At 41.2% G+C, this 16,017-nt stretch overlaps 1 protein-coding gene across 1 annotated transcript in view; it reads right to left on the reverse strand.

The window, feature by feature from the left end:
* The window catches only part of DOK6 (docking protein 6), a 349,658-nt gene that overhangs the window by 238,651 nt on the left and 94,990 nt on the right, over positions 1–16,017 (reverse strand). The window contains exon 2 of the mRNA XM_029922515.1: positions 4,057–4,164. Within this exon, the coding sequence (XP_029778375.1) occupies positions 4,057–4,164 (108 nt within the window). The remainder of the gene's footprint in view (positions 1–4,056; positions 4,165–16,017) is intronic.

The following is a 16,017-nucleotide window of genomic DNA, read 5'->3' on the forward strand; positions in this document are numbered from 1 at the left end:
GGAAAGTGGATGGACCTTGAGGGTGTCATGCTGAGTGAAGTAAGCCAGGCAGAGAAGGACAGAAACCATATGTTTGCACTCATAGGTCTAGCAGGAAAACAAGAGAGACCTAATGGAGAACCAGGGGGAGCGGAGGAGGGAGAGAGAGTTGGGGAGAGACAGGGATGCAAAACTTGAGAGACTATTGAATGCTGAGAATAAACTGAGGGTTGAAGGGGAAGGGGGAGGGGGGAAAAGAGGTGGTGGTGATGGTGGAGGGCACTTGAGGGGAACAGCACTGGGTGTTGTATGGAAAACAATTTGACAATAAAATATTATGGGGAAAAAAAACTTTCAGTTGAAAGTTCCAATTAAACAGTCTTGATAATTACTACAAATGACTATAAATAATACTCTTTAGTATTTTAACATTTGTTTTACTAGCATTTCCTCATTTAAGTGGCACATAATTTTCTATCATTTTTTTAATTAGCTGGGTTTTTTTTCTTCAGTCAAATGTTAGCTGTTTTTTGATCTGTAACTCTTGATGAAGTCAGCTTTGAAATCCCTGTAAAGTACCCTGGTTGTCACCACAAGGCTGGTCCCAAGTCCACGTCTCTTAGAGGAAAGAGTTTTATTTTGCACGGATCAAGCTTTCAGAGACAGGCATTAGTGTGAACCCACCTTAACGTCACCATCCTGTGATGGTGGAAAACTGGGCGTTTTCACTATCATCTGCCTGCAGCTCTATCTGTTTAATGGAAATATCGATCTGGAGGTACCGTAAAGACACCTAATCTAACATGCCAAGAATGCCTTCTCCTCACCGGTGAAAGCCGCCCCTCCGCACAGGGTCCCCATCTCGGTAACACATGGCCCCTCACCTGTCGCCCAGGCTGGACAAGACGCAACTCTTGCTCCTCTCCCATCTCTCCTATATCCGATCAACAAGGCTTGGGATTTGGACTCGGAGTCCACTCTCCTAGTCTTCCCTGGCTTCAGGAATCACACCATCTGCTTGTCGGCTGTTCAAACCCCAGCTTAGGAATCCCCACAGAATTCCCAACAGCTCATCCCAAAGCACAGCCCATCACTGTTCACGCATCACATCCAAAGTGCGTCCTTCCCTCTGCAGCTCCGGTGCTGACACCATTGCCCTAGGCATCATCACATCCGGCCTAGACTGAACCAGTGAACGTCAGAGCGCCCAGGTGGCTCAGGCGGTTAAGGGTCCAGCTTCAGCTTAGGAGTTCGAGCCCCAAATCAGGCTCTCTGCTGCCTTCTGCCCTCTCTCTACCCTCCTCCACTCACACTCTCTCTCTCTCTCTCTCTCAAAAATAAACGTTAAAAAATGGCTGATATTTACTAAAATGACTATATGCCAAGTAAGTCGTTGTATACCTAGCTATAAAATTCAATTTGTTAGTTATATCTTATTATACTTAATCTTATTATATGCCTATAGTACCACGTTTTTCTTTACAATAACCGTTTTTTGGGTTATAATTGGTCATTATTATAATCTTAACCTGACAGAGGAGAAAAATTAAGTACGTGGAGGTTAAACACTTCGTGCAATTTCGCACACCTGCTGAATCCGTAAGCTAGACGCTGGAGCCCACAATCTTATCCACTGGGTCATGTGGTTACGACGCTCTGGTTCCAGCTGTATTATTGAGACATAACTGCCATGTCATATTGTGTAAGTTTAAGGTATACAATGTGACGTGCCAGTTAATTATATATGCTAATTAATTAGATCTTTTGAGACATGTGTACCTGTGAAATGATGACCAAAATAAGGTCAGTTAGCGTCTCTCACAACAGGTCAGAGGGTAAGATGAAGAAGTTCTGGAAATCTAACGTGCAGCATGGGGAGTATAGTTAAGGATACCATACTATCCATACTATCCACTTGAAAGTTGAGAGTAGATCTGAATGTTCTCTCTCTCTCTCTCTCTCTCTCTCTCTCTCTCTCACACACACACACACACACACACACACACACACACACACACACGTGATTAAGATTCTTGATCCTTCTCAACAATTGATTTTCCAGGGTGATCTTTTTCCTTCTCAAAGATTCTGCCTGAGTCTTGAGAGCTCGTTTGGAGGTTCTAGCAGGGGAGTGCAGCTACTTGTATAACCTTGACCGAAGAACGGTCCTCCTCTATCAGGGATGGTCGTCCCCTTCCACCACCTCGCGGCTTCGGGAGGGATGGGAGGGACGGATATGGAGCGGTGAGGGGGGAAGGGGAGGGACGCACATGGAGCCGCGAAGGGGGGAGGGGACACCCGCCTGGCCAGCCAGAGCAGCCGGGTCAACCCTGGCGATCACCGGGGGACGCATGTCGCAGCCAGATCGCCCTCACATCCGCATTCTGCCTGAGTCTTGAGTGCACAGACTGGGTTCATTGGCAGAAGAACGTCCGGCCTTGTCCAGCAGGGGGGTTCTGACCAGGAATCTGGAGTGGACAGTCTGTTCAGCCTTTCAAAATTTTACTCAAAAACGAAATGTCACAGACTCACATTTCACAACCCTGCAGTTTTTCATTAAGTCAGGCTTAAAAATATTGCCAAGATCATAATCCTAATACAAAATACCAGTATAACTTTAGCCTTCAAATAATTTTTCATATAGTTAGAATATGTACACTGTGCTGGCTGTTCTTTGAGACTCCATCTCAAACAGTCTTCCAAAGAGACATGTCATAGAACATGTACTCAGGAGAAAACCAAGCTCCCATGAGCTAGTAAGTGGCTGGGCGGGAACCTGAACTTGGATTCTCTGACAGTAAATCTATATTAATATTCAGAACACCTCACAGGGAGTTCAAGAAATTCCAATGTGAAGCTCTCTGATATAGTGTTTCAAACACAATATAAACTATAGCTAGTTATTTGTGTAATAGAGTTGATTGGTACATGAGTGTAGAATAATCCATTTTTAAGGGACTCTAGTTTTTAAGGAAGTTTTAAGTTCACAGTAATGCTGAACAGAAGGTGCAGGAGATTTCCCCATATACCTGCCTCCCCCTTTATCAAGATCCCACACCAGAGCACTACACTTGTTACAAGTGATGAACTGACTCTGACGCAACGTGGTCACCCCAAGTCCCCACTTGATGGTAGGATTCACTCTCAGGGCTGTACGTTCTAGAAGCTTGGACAAATCCACCACGATGGTATCAGAAAGGATAGTTTCACTGTCCTAAAAATCTTCCCTGCTATTTCTATTTATCCTGCCCTGCTCCCAACCCCTGGCAAGCACCCATTTTTAATAAGAGGAGGAATTAGACTATATATCACATAAAATAAATTCTACAAAATCATTACGTTATTAGGGGTAACAATTCTGTATTACCAACCATAAAATATTAGATTTTTTTTTACTGGGCTTCTTGAAGCATCTGTCAATAGACAATAATGCTTCACAGGTCTGGGTTCTGACCATGAACACTGACCATGTAAGTATCAAATACTTAACTGTGTTCTCATGGTCTCATCAAACACAACGTTAGGTAGCATATTTAGTATCATTCTAGGGTTGTTTCCTACAGACTTTTAATTTTTGGTAAATGGATATTTCACTCATAGAACATGCGGCTACATCTACACGTCAGTATATCTGATAATGCTTTCTTGTTAAGGCAATAAACAGCAAATACTATGCACATTAGCAGAGTTGTCAGCGCTGCCAACGCTAGCCTCGAAAGTTTTATCTCCTAAACATTGCCCACAGTGTAAATCAAAGTACCAAATGCACAATTAACCTGAACAGAGGGAAAATGCCTACTCAGCACCTTGGGAAATGATGTGGTTGAATTATGAGTCATCTCATCTTGCAAAGTAGCAATAAAAATGAGTCTTTCATTTTGCAGAGGTACCACTGGCATTTACAGCAGATGATTAAAATAAAGAAGAAAAATAACTTTTGCATTTGATCAGAACAGGGGCATTTTATTGCGGTCATGCATTCCGCCTCTGCGGATTCCATCTATCAAAAGAAATGTCTCCACGAGGTGTTGCCAAGGGTCCAGTTATTCCCCAGTGACTCCAAACACGGTGACTTACCTTATGAAAGTTTCTGAAATAGGCTGCCTTTTCATCTGGAAATTTTTCTAGCCTTCTGGGTCCTTTACTAGAAGCTTTCTTGAAAACCAACCAGCATCGTCTGAAAATCTGAAAGCAAATGAAGGAATCGTATTATCTACCTTTCCGCAGAAGTCTTGTAATGTCAGGAATCTACCTATTCAATTGATACACTGGAAATAATTTCTGTTAAATGTACTTACAGAGAGAACATTTTTTGAGTCTTAACCAGGTTATTCATTAATATTACAGCAAACTTTTAAAAACACAGCATTTAACATAAAAATGATTTTGTGAAAAATCTTATGAGGTTTTCAATGTGTTGGCCTCAATCATCTTTAATCTAATGAAAGCATCTGGTGTCAATACCATATAAAATATTTATCTCGGCATGCCAGTGACACACAATTTTGTTTTCCATGAGTCACGATTCATGAGATCAAGCACTTTCATAATGCCCTATTTTCTATCTTTCAAAAATCAGCACATTTTAAAATGCTTATCTTACAGGATTAATTTGTTTTAAAAGCCCAAATGCTTATATATTAATTTAGAAAGCAGGAAGATAGGTGTTTTTATAATGAAAGCATCTGTCTTACTCTTTTGTACTTGACAGTAATTAAATTCTTTAAATGCTTATTATGTGCAATGCATCTAAAAATTTATATACACATTTAATCCTCATTTCTACTACATGAGGTAGGTTTTCTTCATTTTAGGATAAGGACAGTGACGGTGTCAGGATTTGAACACACCTCCGTCAGAACACACATCTCTTCAGCTTTGGGAAAAGAGCAGGACTAGTAATTACACACCCACAAACCATCATTCCTCGGATTTGCCCATTTCAAGGGACTAATTAATATCATACGTTAGCTTGTCACCTGAGGCCCACTCTGTCACCTTCCCCCCCGCTCCGTCTGTTTAAAGCAAAGTAATAAAATGAGCCTCCTTTCAGTAATTGGAGAGTTCTAGAAATGCAAATTAGCCACAATTTTATTTTTAATTTTTTTAAGTTTATTTTTGAGAGAGAGAGAGAGAGAGAGAGCGAGCGAGTGAGAGAGAGAGAGAGCACGCACAAGCAGGGGAGCGGCAGAGGGAGAGGGAGACACCGAATCTGAAGCAGCTCCAGGCTCTGGGCTGTCAGCACAGAGCCCTACGCAGGGCTCGAACCCACAGACAGGGAGATCATGACCTGAGCCAAAGTCTTAACTTAACTGACGGAGCCGCCCGGACGCCACCGGCCACAACTTGAAATTTTAACATTTAGCACAGTTTCACTCAAGTATACTTTCTCTGTAGCCATAAAGAAATGCACAGAAGGAAACATCAGAGACTCAGATCACTGTATTTCTCTTCTATTTCTTTATTCAAACTGCAAAGTTGCTATACTATGCTTTTTTCTTTGCTTTGCTTTTTTCTTTTCTTTCCCCTCCCCTCCCCTTCCTTCTGAACTAATACTGGCCAGATAATACAAATTTTTTTGGAGCGTGCATATTCATTACTAACTAGAAGACCATGTTTCCCACGTTACCAGGCACTCTTTGACCAATCACGTGGAAGACCTCTCCTAAGTACAGAGTAACAGGGCACACACTTCCGCTTGACTCTTGCTACCTTTTTAGCTTCTTCCTAGTAGCTTTAAAACGCATCTGAAGGACAACTCTGAGCGGTGGCACACATGCACGTGTCTCTCCTTCTCAACCTGACCGAGATACACCTCCTGTGTCATATGATTCCAACCACATACTTGGAAAGAAGATGTTACATCACCCCCTTGGGTCTCCTGGTATCCTTCCCACGCACTTGGGGTTAGCACATCGTGTTCTAGTTACCTATTTATTTGGTGGCCCCATACTGATTTCTACCCTCATAGTAAAATACTAAAAAAATTGTGAGTATTGATTACATTATAATATCAGCATGTGGTTTCTTTAGCTTCAACTCAATTTTACATGTATTTATTTAGCATTATAGATTTTTTTAACTTTAAAAAGGTCTTTATAATTTACATAAATTTAAGGTAATACATTTAGAAAACATGAACATACAAGAAAAGGCAGTATGGCATAGTGGAAAATAAATATAATTCTATGTTAGTTTGCAAATTTGGGAGTTCCCTGGGTGAAATCTGGGCAAGGAGAGACCCTAGGAAGAGGCAGGCCACCCCAGTTTGGTAGGTGGCAGGTTCACTCAGCAAGGGAACTCACAATCCAAGGCTGGTCCCTGATGGCCACAAGGTGGCTGAATCTTAAAAAGTTCACAGAGAAACTTAAGCAGGGTTTAGTCACATACTCAGTCCAGGTGATCCCAATAACACATCGCTCGCTCGAGATTGTGCTCGTAATGGTTCTGCCTATGGGTACGGAGTGTGGAAGGTTTCTTTCAAGGACAGGGGAAGGTGCCCCAGTCCAGCCCCCTCAGGGCAACTGGTGAGAGCATCCTCGCAATGACCTCACCCAACATGCCGGAATCCAAAAGATGGGCTCACATCATGGCTCTGCCATTTGCTAACTGTGCAACCTTAGACTAACCGTTCAGTGTCTCATAGAGAAGGCACCTCGTAGGACAGAGGGAAGAGTCAACACGGTGAGCCCACGTCTTGCCGCACAGTAGTTCTTAACAAGGTCCCCTCCTGCGACTTACAAAGTGAGTGCAATGTGCCACACAGGACACAGTCACATGTAGGGACACTTTCTTTTACCAAGGCCACATAATTCTAACACTCTTCAGATTCAGGATATTTAGGTCCAAATATGCTGCAGTCAGAACAATCAGAGCACCATATGAATTTTTTTTTAAATAAATATATTAATGATCTCTGAAACTCAGAATGCGGACCATGAAGACTGGACTTGGAATTCTTGCTCAGTCCCTTCTGAGAGCCATGTAACTTCTGGGCGAGTCACCGAACCCTCTGGGCCTGTATCCTTTCTTAGCTGGTGGAAAATAATGCCTAGATCACATGATTATGGTGACGTGAATAGAAACGAAATATACAAAGCTCATGCCTCTGTAGGGCTAAGAGGAGCCATGAACTAACAGATAAAATGCCCTTAGCAGCAGACTTTGGTCAGCACATCCGTAACCATTATGGCTATTTACATGTATTATAGAAAACATTGCTTGTACCAACATACTTTTAAAGGTCTCAAATAATTCCAATAATTACGGTTATTATGTCATATATAATATTAACAAACTAAATACTCTGTTGAATGCAAGTGAGTTCCTGTTAATTTCACAATGGTTTGAACATTATTAACCAATATGGCTATTTACATTTATTAATACACAGCTGAATGACAGAAAAAAATGCATCCATTTACTCTCTTCCGAAAATTACTCCTTCCACAATACGGCGTGAACTAATTTTTGCCCCGGATGAATCATTTCCCTCCGTCATTAGTATAAATCCCACACATTTGTATTGGGATTGAGGATATTCGACTACTGTAATGCCCACAAATATCATTTTTAGCCCGAACATCTGGATTTTCAGAGCACACGCTGCTATTTTTTAAATGCCTTGTCTTCAAGAAGTTATTTTCACTTCTTGAAGACCAACTTCCTCATCTATAAATTAAGATCAAGAGACCTCATGAAGTTGCTATTTGAGGATTGACGAAGACAGTCTACAGAACATATCTAGCATATGCGTTTGAAGCATTGTCCACGTGCTCTTATCTGAAACTCTTGGGGTGTGAACACTGTCATGAATTAAACCGTTAGGTCTCTCCTAGCCTCTCATGTTGGATTTCACACCCCCAAGGTGACGGTATTTGGAGACAGGACCCTCTGGGATGTAAGCAGGTTTAGATGAGGTCATGACGGTGGGCCCCTTGGGAGAGGATAAGTGCTCTTATAAGAAGAAACCCCACTGGGCTGGCTTTCTCTCTCCCGCGTGCCCCCACAGGAAGTCATGTGCCATCTGGTGGTCTTCTGCAAGATAGGAGGAGCGCTCTCCTAAGAACCTGACCACGCTGGCACCTTGATTTTGGACTTCGAATCTCCAGAAGCATGGGGAAATAAAGGTCTGTTGTTTAAGTCACTCAGCCTATGGTATTTTGTCACGGCAGCCTCTGCTGACCAAGAAAGAGACTTTCAGATTTTGTTTGTATTAGCAGAAATGCTGGTGGGTGGTCGTTGGGGAAGTGTTTGTAGGAACAGTGATATTGTAGAAGTGAAAAAAAAGTTACATGAATCTGGGTAGAAATTTGAGGGATTAGAGCAGATCAATAAAAAGAGAATTTGCAAAATGGGATGTATATAGTTTTTCAATATTAACTTCTATTTATTAATGGACTTAGAACCTCGTGAGGTAGGAAGACTCTTTTTGCAAGGAACTGAGACAAGATCTCTGGTAGTATGGTTTCTGTTCTTTCCTATGGACCAATGCTTTTCCCGGGGCCCTGTGCGCTTTACTGCTCATAGGTGCCGAGTCATGATGATGCCAGACGGAGCCTTGTAATACTCATGGAAATACACAAACACACTCACCGACTGCAACACCCATCTTGTATGACTACAGCTATTTGCCATTAAAATGTCAAAATGAGGTAAATATGAGCTGAAAAGCATAAGTGTTTCCATTTCGGCACTCCGTACTGCCACAGAATAAATCTGGTGATGGGTAATCAAGAACAAAGAGCAGGTATGTCAGTTGTGTCTTATCTGTTCACTATTACATTAAGAGATGCAGCCCCACAAAGTCAAAAATTATTGTGAAAGACTCGATTTAATAGACTGGTTACCACGCAGAGGCCCTTCAATTATTATTTTCTTTTTTTGAGATAATTTAGATTTATTGTTGAGAAAATGGGTGCAGAGGATTCCTAAAAAGACTTTACCTAGCTACTCCTAATACTCACATCCTAAGTAACCCTGGTATATTTCTTTTTTAAATTTTTTAAACTTTTAAAATTTATTTTTGAGAGACAGAAAGAGACAGAGTATGAATGGGGGAGGAGCAGAGAGAGAGGGAGACACAGATTCCAAAGCAGGGTCCAGGCTCTGACTTGCCAGCACAGAGCCCAATGTGGGGCTTGAACCCATGAACTGTGAGATCATGACCTGAGCTGAGGTAGGACGCTTAACCTACTGAGCCATTCAGGTACCCCGATGGTATGTTTCTCAAAACTAAGAAAATAACACTGGTAAGTAATATTACCTAAACTACAGAGTCTATTGAAAAATCACCAGTGTTTCCACCAATATCTTATTCTGTTTAAGGATCCAAACAGGACATCACATTGCATTCAGTCGTCCTGTCTCTCTAGACCCCTCTGATCTTTGATAGTTTCTCAGTCTTTTTTTGTTTTGTTTTGTTTTTTTGTTTTTTTGCTTTCCATGGTCTCAACAATTTTGAAGACGTTTGGTCTGGTATTTTGCGGTGCCGAACTTAATACACAAAAATCTCATTTAAAATGGAGTCAGGAGGCCAGAAGGGGGAGCACTCCCTCACCACCGCTCTACGGGAACAGATGGACTCGCAAATCCAATACTGCTTTATTTAACACTCCAACACGAAGAAGGTATATATCCTTTCTTGTCTGACAACTGATCCCAAGAGACGCTGTTATCACCCTGACCCCTCGCTTTCCTTCAATGGACTTTTGCCCCCCTCCCAGCGGCGTCCGTTTTCCTTATAAAATAATATCTCTCTCCTTTGCGATTGGACTTGCCCGTGGTTTTGGCTATTGCTTGCTTCCTCTGAATTGCAAACCCTCTGCTTGTCCCAAAGACACCCATTTGCAGTAAAAAATAACAGGCTGTTTTACTTTTCAAGCGGACAGGGACATGTAAATCTGTGTCTGTCGTAAAATAAAATAAAAGAATAAAATGAATTAAAAAACAGTTTTATTTTTTTAATTTTTTAATGTTTTTTATTTATTTTTGAGAGACAGCGCGAGCAGGGGAGGGTCAGAGAGAGAGGGAGGTACAGAATCTGAAGCAGCTCCAGGCTCTGAGCTGTCAGCACAGAGCAGACATGGGGCTTGAACCCACGAACTGTGAGATCAGGACCTGAGCCGATGCTGGACACTTAACCGACTGAGCCACCCAGGCGCCCGGAAGAACCACTTTTAAAATGAAGTGGGAGACCAGAGGGGGCGCTCGCGCACATCCGCCCCTCAGCCACCCGCCAAGGTCTCCACAAAAATAAAAGGCTCTGGCATTCCCAACCAGAACAAGGCTACACTTTCCTCCCACAGCTGACGCAAGGGAGATTTTCTCCTTGCCTGGAAACAGCCCAGCCAGGGAGGGACTGTCACCAGCCAGCCAATGAAGAGCCATTACACATATTCTGAACTCTCAATTTATTCCAATAGACTTTTTTTTTTTTTTTAATAACATCCCCTTTTCCTCTATGATCCAGTCATTCCTCTTCTTAGTTCTCTAGACTTGCCTGGAGTTCACTCTCAAATTCCAATTCCTCTGCTATTCCCGAATAAACCCATTTTTCTGGTAAAAATAACTGGCTGTTTCATTTTCCAGGTCAACAGTACAAAGTTCCTCAATGGATGTCTGTCTCAAGAAGTTCTTTTTTGTACTTCAAAAGTCTAATGGAAATCTGACAGTAAGGTGATGAAAACATATAGTGCACTGAGGAAAATGAGATAAATGCCTCATAGCTATTTGGACGATTTATACTTCGATGAGAGGTCTAGTTGACTCCTTAAAGCAGTAAAAGAATAATTTAATAAATGCTAATGGATGCAGAGCTTCTCTGTTTTGTTTTATTTTCTTGTTTAATGCAGTTTTCCAAAATGTTTTGCTTTGTCATCAGAGTCAAATAATAAAAAGGGCTCCAGTGCGGAGGCTCTGAATTATCATTCTGTGTTAATGTAAAGTCAAATCCAGCATGAGTCAGCGCACTGAAAACAACCTTCGTACTAGGAGCATAAATAAGCAGAGGCATGAAGAGATCACTTCTTTGCTACCCTTCATCAAACAGGATTTCAAGAGTGTACTATGTTCTGCTTTGGGCCCTAGAAGTAGTGTCTTATATAATAAGTATGCTGGAGAAATTCCAGAGATGAGCTGCAAAAATGGCAGCTTGAGACCAAGGAATCACTTCTCTGAGGAAATTAATTAATTAATTAATTAAAAAGGAGTAGATTTTATTTTTGCTTATAAATGAAAGATATGGATTCTTCAAGTACATGAAAGAACCACAGAAATGAAACTAGGTACCTTATTTTCAATTCCATCCCAAGACACAAAGTAAATAAATGCCCTTCATCAGCAGATGTGGGAGGGGAGCCCACAGTCTCCTCCGTCTGGCTCTTCAAGGGCATCTGAAGACGCAGGGACCACTTGGCTGGTTAGCAATGGGACTCAGTGCTCGCAGGGAGAGGCACTTTCCTCCTACGTTCTGTCCCCTGGCTGATGACAGTCTTGCCTGTCCCATTAGATCTCAGGACGCTCTTTCACTCTCTGAGGGACTGACTGATCTCATCTTCTCTTTCAGAGTTATCTCCCAAACATGCCAGCTGTCTCACGAAATAGGCTCCTGGGTACTCTTCAGATTTTCCTTCTAGAAAATTCCATATTGTTTCCAGGATGCCACAGATCCCCAGGATCCCCAGATGTTCCCCGGCCTCTGTTTTTCACTGCATTAGGCAGCCAGCCAGCTTGCCAGGATTAAATACCCTCTCAATTCCTTTCTATCTGACGGAAACCCTTTCACCTCATAGCAATCTCTTTTCTTTAGTGTCTTCTCTTTTCAAGGTGATTTTCCACAAAGGACATCCTTTCTCCATGTAAGACTCACTGTGAAGTAAATGGCGATTTCTCGGCGTTAGTTCATAGTCATACTTAACACTTGTATTCATTCACAATTACATCAACCAAAAGTTGGATGTAACGGACCTTTTCCATCATGTTGACATAATGACTCTTCACTTCAAACAGGATTTGGTTATTAGCACCACGCTCTAACCAACTGAGCTAACCGGCCAAGACAGACAGGATTTGGTTAGAAGCTCTGAAGAATTTCTGACTGTAGGAATTGTCCAACCTGAGGGTCCAGTGGACTGAAACGGGTCACAGAAACTGCATGTCTAGGGATTTTAAAGCCTACAGAAGCAAGCGACCTATATCTGGGAGTGGCTTTAATTCGTATTCCCTTCTGAAAGTAAGATGATGAGCTGGGGTACAGGATTCAATTATTTATTTATAACTGTGATCAGATCAACAAATCAGCAAGGACAAATAAGCCAAGCCCACCCGGGAACAGACACGGCAGACAGATGTGATGACCAACTACAAGTGTATAGTCCAGGGTCCTGGTCGTCTTACAGAATACCTACAGTAGTCGTGAGAGGCACACTTTTTTGTGTGCGACAAGTGGTTAATACAGAGGACTAAGTTTAAGGCACTGATAAGTTCAGCTTTGACTATCATTTCAATATTGATGGGAACTTTGGTATCTTTCAATGCTGACATCTATTTAATTGCTGTTACATACACACTAACACCAGAATCACTCCCATTCACTCGTTCCAAACATATTTGAGGATTTTAGGTTTTGTGGACATTGTAGTGTTAATTAATTAACAAGAACAACAACATTTCTAGCCTTGAAATAAAGTTCCTGTTTTGCACAGGAATTCCTATTCCTATTCCAATGGCTAGACAGGTGACAGCAGATCTGTGTAGACTGTTTTTGTTCTTCGCCTGAACACACAGTTCTCTTGACTGCGTCTGTCTACACGGCCATCAGTGAAATACCGTGTGAGAACACACACACGGCTTGGCGTCACAGCCAGACATGAAATGCTTCGCTGCCGTGGCAAGTGTCAGGTTGAGAGTGTGAAATTGTCATCATTGTCATGAGAATGAAAGCTAGGGGTGCAGCAGACCTGCCGAGCAGCCCCCCAAGCAGGTGGCGGTCTTTGGAAGTGATCACGGTCACAGCGCTGGACGGACTGTCACAAGGATACTCTTTCAGCTTCCCGCCATCAGGCAGCCCAACACTGGCAAGACAGGGGACAAAAGTCCTCTCCCTTCGCTCAAGATCGCCAGGAAAGAACCACGTCCTCCGAGTTTTAGTCTCTCTAAATGCATAATATTCTTTGGCTCTGTATCAATGTGTGATTTTGAAATTCATGGTTTTTTACTTTCAACAGTTATACAGATGGGATTCAGTCATCAGTAAAAACAGCATTCCATGAACAAATCCGGTTTGTTTTCATTTTATGACTCCAGTTAGTACAGCATTCAATCATGCCAAGAGGTTCAGGATCACAGACAAGTTCTGGGATCACAGGTTCAAACTGATATTTTGACCAGTAAGTAAAAGTCAAATGTCCAAATCAAAGCTCAAAATGTTTCTTCTTCGTTTTACTTCTCCTGAGTTTCTTATTTCTTCCATTTCTTATGCATGTTTTTGGTCACACAAGCTTCAAATCTTGGTGTTGCTACTGATTCTTTCCCTTCCTTTATCTAAACCATCCCCAAATCTATGGGTAAAACCCATTAGAGAGATGTCCCTGTGATATTGTGAAAATGACCCGAATTGAGGGGGGGAAACACACCTAGGAAAGAGAAAAGACTACAATTAAACCTGGTAGAGGACCTTAAAAATCAGAGGCAGTTTTTGTTTGCTGCAGCAGAAAATGGGAGTCGATGATTGATTTATTAAGAGACGGATGCTATGGAAATAATATTGAAAGAATACCAGACCAGCAGCAAGGTTAACAAAGGCTATGACAATACAGAAATGTCCTCGGGTAAATTAGCACATTCACACCACAGAAAGAGATTAGAACTCAGCCGACCTTGAAGTCAACGGAGACAAAGAAGATGAGCCTGAGATGGAAAACATTACAGGGGAAGTTTACAGCTTCACAATCAGCTCCATCCAAGCGAAGGGAGAGACGGATTAAAGCTACATCTAAGTTTTCATACCTTCATAACCAAAAGGATGATAGCATTTATGCAATTGTCAAAAAACCTGAGGAATGAGTTTAGTTGTAGGTGTACGGAGTCTGACATGACATATAAACATTGGCATTAAGGAAACTGCTCTTGACAGAGTTATAAAGTGCAGGCTTCCTGTAAAACGGATGCTTTCCAATCTACCGCTTAGAATAATTCTTCACTATTAACTATATCCTCCTCGTGAAATATTATCTTACGTCAGCTTCTTGATACAAATTTGCAGACTCATCCAATGTTGATTTCTCACCTGCTACTCAACATTTAATGCTTTTCCCTTTAAAACTATAAAGTTCCCTGTTCTTTAAAATATTAAATCCGCAAACAGGTTTTCACTACTTCTTTCGAAACGGTTTATCAAGTTGGCTTAAGTCTACAAACCTTATGAAATGTCTTAAATGAAAGCTATCAACTTAAAATAAAATATTCAATGCTCCTAATAATCTACTGTTCTTTAAAATATCTTACCTTAAAGTTAATGTGCATCCGGGAGTACCTGTGTGGCTGAGTCAGTTAAGCATCCGACTCTTGATTTTGACTCAGGTCATGATCTTGTGGTTCATGGGTTCAAGCTCCATGTCAGGCTCTGAGCTGACAGTATGGAGCCTGTTTCGGATTCCCTCTCTCCCTCTCTCTCTACTCCTACCCTACTCTGTCTCTATCTCTGTCTCTGTCTCTCTCTCAAAATAAACTTTAAAAAAAGGTTAAGGTGCATCCTTCTAATCCAAGTCTTTAACATACTTAATACATTTTTATGCCTGCATTAGCAATAGCTGTTAATTTTCAAATTTTGAATTTTGCATCGATAATATAAAACATGTATAACACATCACAAAACCTATTTTTCACTCCAATTATATGAAAAAACTTCATCCACATTGATATGCTATATTTTTTCATTATTGCTTGCTTATTTTCAGGAATTTAAAAATATATTTAATTTAAAATTCTTTATTAGGTAAATGTATTGGAAACACATTTTGTAGCTTGGCTTTTCACTTTTTTATAGTTCCATTTTTCACACAGGAGTTTTTGCCATAGTGAAATTTGTCAATTATTTCCTCTATGTTTGTGACTTATGCTTATTAAAAGAAATACATACATAATTTGTGTGGTTACGGACATGTTTGAATTTTTCACTCTCTCATTTTTTTGGTCCCTATTTTAATATGTTACTCTTTTCCTTTGTAATGGATTAGTAAATTCCTTAGAGTACCTCCCCCTTTTCCCTTAGCAACCTTGGAAATTCTTTCCATCCCACTCCATACACATATCCATTTAGTTGACAAATACATTGAATCATTCATGTATAACATTTCTCCCTTACTTTTCATCTTTTCTACAAAAAAGTAATGGAATCTCACTATAATAAGCACTATTCTATTAGTGTCCTATGTAATCCCTGCCTTCACATTGTTTTATTCCCTACAACTCCTCAACTACTGCATGGTAAGTGTCCTAAAGCACAGCTCTGGCCGTATTATCTCTCTGGACCAAGAAACAAACAACAAACAAATCTTCCAATGCTTCACCAGTGCCCACTGCTTATGAAAGAAATCTTGAATTCTGAAGCTTGATATTCAAGAACCTTCATGAGCTAATTGCAAAGTCCAATGAAAACAGCTGCCAGTTCTTCCAGCAAATCCTCCCTCAAACCGCACTGGTTTACTCATTATCCCTTGAAGAGATCTGTTTCAGTTCTTCTTTGAATCATATTCTTTATCTCAAATCCTCTTATTTTTCGAGTCTCACTCTTGAGAATCCAGCTACTTTACGAATACCATCTTGTGCTACCTTCCTCATGGAGCTTTCCAAGATCAAACCAGTGAAAAGGGATGTCCCCTTTACCCTATTTTCCTTTATCATTTATTCTTTGCTGTCCTTTGAAAATTAATCACCTGGGGCGCCTGGGTGGCTCAGTTGGTTAAGCATCCAGCTTCGGCTCAGGTCATGATCTCACAGTTCATGGGTTTGAGCCCCACATCAGGCTCTGTGCTGACA

The sequence above is a fragment of the Suricata suricatta genome, chromosome 14 (genome assembly GCF_006229205.1).
Source record: "Suricata suricatta isolate VVHF042 chromosome 14, meerkat_22Aug2017_6uvM2_HiC, whole genome shotgun sequence".
Classification (NCBI taxonomy): domain Eukaryota; kingdom Metazoa; phylum Chordata; class Mammalia; order Carnivora; family Herpestidae; genus Suricata; species Suricata suricatta.